A 1,290-nucleotide genomic window follows, 5' to 3' on the forward strand; every position below is an offset into this window, starting at 1 on the left:
ACTGCAGGACTGTGACATGACCCTGATTTTTCTTTGTTTCAGACATGCTGCTGGTGTCCTCCAACCCATATGACTTCCACTTCTGCTCGCAGGGCGTCACCACTGTGGAGAACCTGGATGACGGACAGGAGCTGATGGCCACTGATGTGAGAACTTTTATCTTTTCCGTACGGAGAGAAATTCTGCTGCATGTGAGAGCAGAACACTGACCGGATCCAGTTGTAAGAAAACTTCTTCTTTCCCTCTCTGCAGCACGCCATGGACATCCTCGGCTTCCTGCCCGATGAGAAGTATGGCTGCTATAAAATCGTTGGAGCCATCATGCAATTTGGCAACATGAAATTCAAGCAAAAGCAGCGCGAGGAGCAGGCGGAGGCCGACGGCACTGAAAGTAAGAACCAGTGACGTGATATCTGCCGCAAAAACAACTACACAGTTAAAAGCAAGTTTGTGATTCTTTTTTTTTTTTGCCTTGTTTGGTGACCAGGTGCAGACAAGGCCTCGTTCCTGATGGGAGTCAGTTCAGCTGACCTCATCAAGGGCCTCCTCCACCCAAGGGTGAAGGTGGGGAACGAGTATGTGGTGAAGGGACAGAACGTAGAACAGGTGAGGAGACGTGACGTCTGATGTCTGCGTTTCTGTTTTGTTATTTCAGGTTTTGGTAATGTGACATATTGTGTTCTTCATCAGAAACACAGACGATATAACTGAACAACAAATCAATCAATATGTCACATAGATAAAAGCAGAAGTGTAGCATGAAAGCTGCTGTACATGTTCAGCTTCGCCTCAGTCTGCTTGACGACTAGTATGCTGATGAGGGACAGCTTCTTAATCCTCGGTCGATCAATACACTCGCCACTCCACGCACACTAGAATCTGGTTTCTAAGCAACAGGGGCTATCCATGTGAATGACAGCTGTTCTCCTCCTGTGTGTGTGTGCGTGTGTGTGTGTGTGTGTGTGTGTGTGTGTGTGTGTGTGTGTGTGTATTTGTGCATGGGTGGTGAAGGTGAACTACGCCGTCGGTGCTCTGGCCAAAGCCACGTATGACCGCATGTTCAAATGGCTTGTGGGGCGCATCAACCGGACCCTGTACACCTCCCTTCCTCGCCAGTACTTCATAGGAGTCCTGGACATCGCCGGATTTGAGATCTTTGATGTAAGTTGATCTATAATACAAATATTTTTCATGTTAATACAGATATTAAAGTTGTCTTTATTAAAAAAAAGATCAGACTGGTTTTCTGGTTTTTGTTTAAAACCAACAGGTTCTCTGTTTGTGTCTCAC

General features: G+C 46.5%; 1 protein-coding gene across 1 annotated transcript; it reads left to right on the forward strand.

The window, feature by feature from the left end:
• Window positions 1-42: 42 nt before the first annotated feature.
• Window positions 43-1,161, forward strand: LOC111666033 (myosin-7B-like; the record flags this gene model as incomplete). Its single annotated transcript, XM_023421232.1, has 4 exons — window positions 43-146; window positions 253-391; window positions 488-606; window positions 1,012-1,161. Coding segments are annotated over 4 exons (512 nt in total), but the record flags the coding sequence as incomplete, so codon positions are not given.
• Window positions 1,162-1,290: the final 129 nt, after the last annotated feature.

The sequence above is a fragment of the Seriola lalandi genome, unplaced genomic scaffold (assembly GCF_002814215.2).
Source record: "Seriola lalandi dorsalis isolate HSWRI2012SDOR001 ecotype SW California unplaced genomic scaffold, Sedor1 jcf7180002002615, whole genome shotgun sequence".
In the NCBI taxonomy this organism is placed as follows: domain Eukaryota; kingdom Metazoa; phylum Chordata; class Actinopteri; order Carangiformes; family Carangidae; genus Seriola; species Seriola lalandi.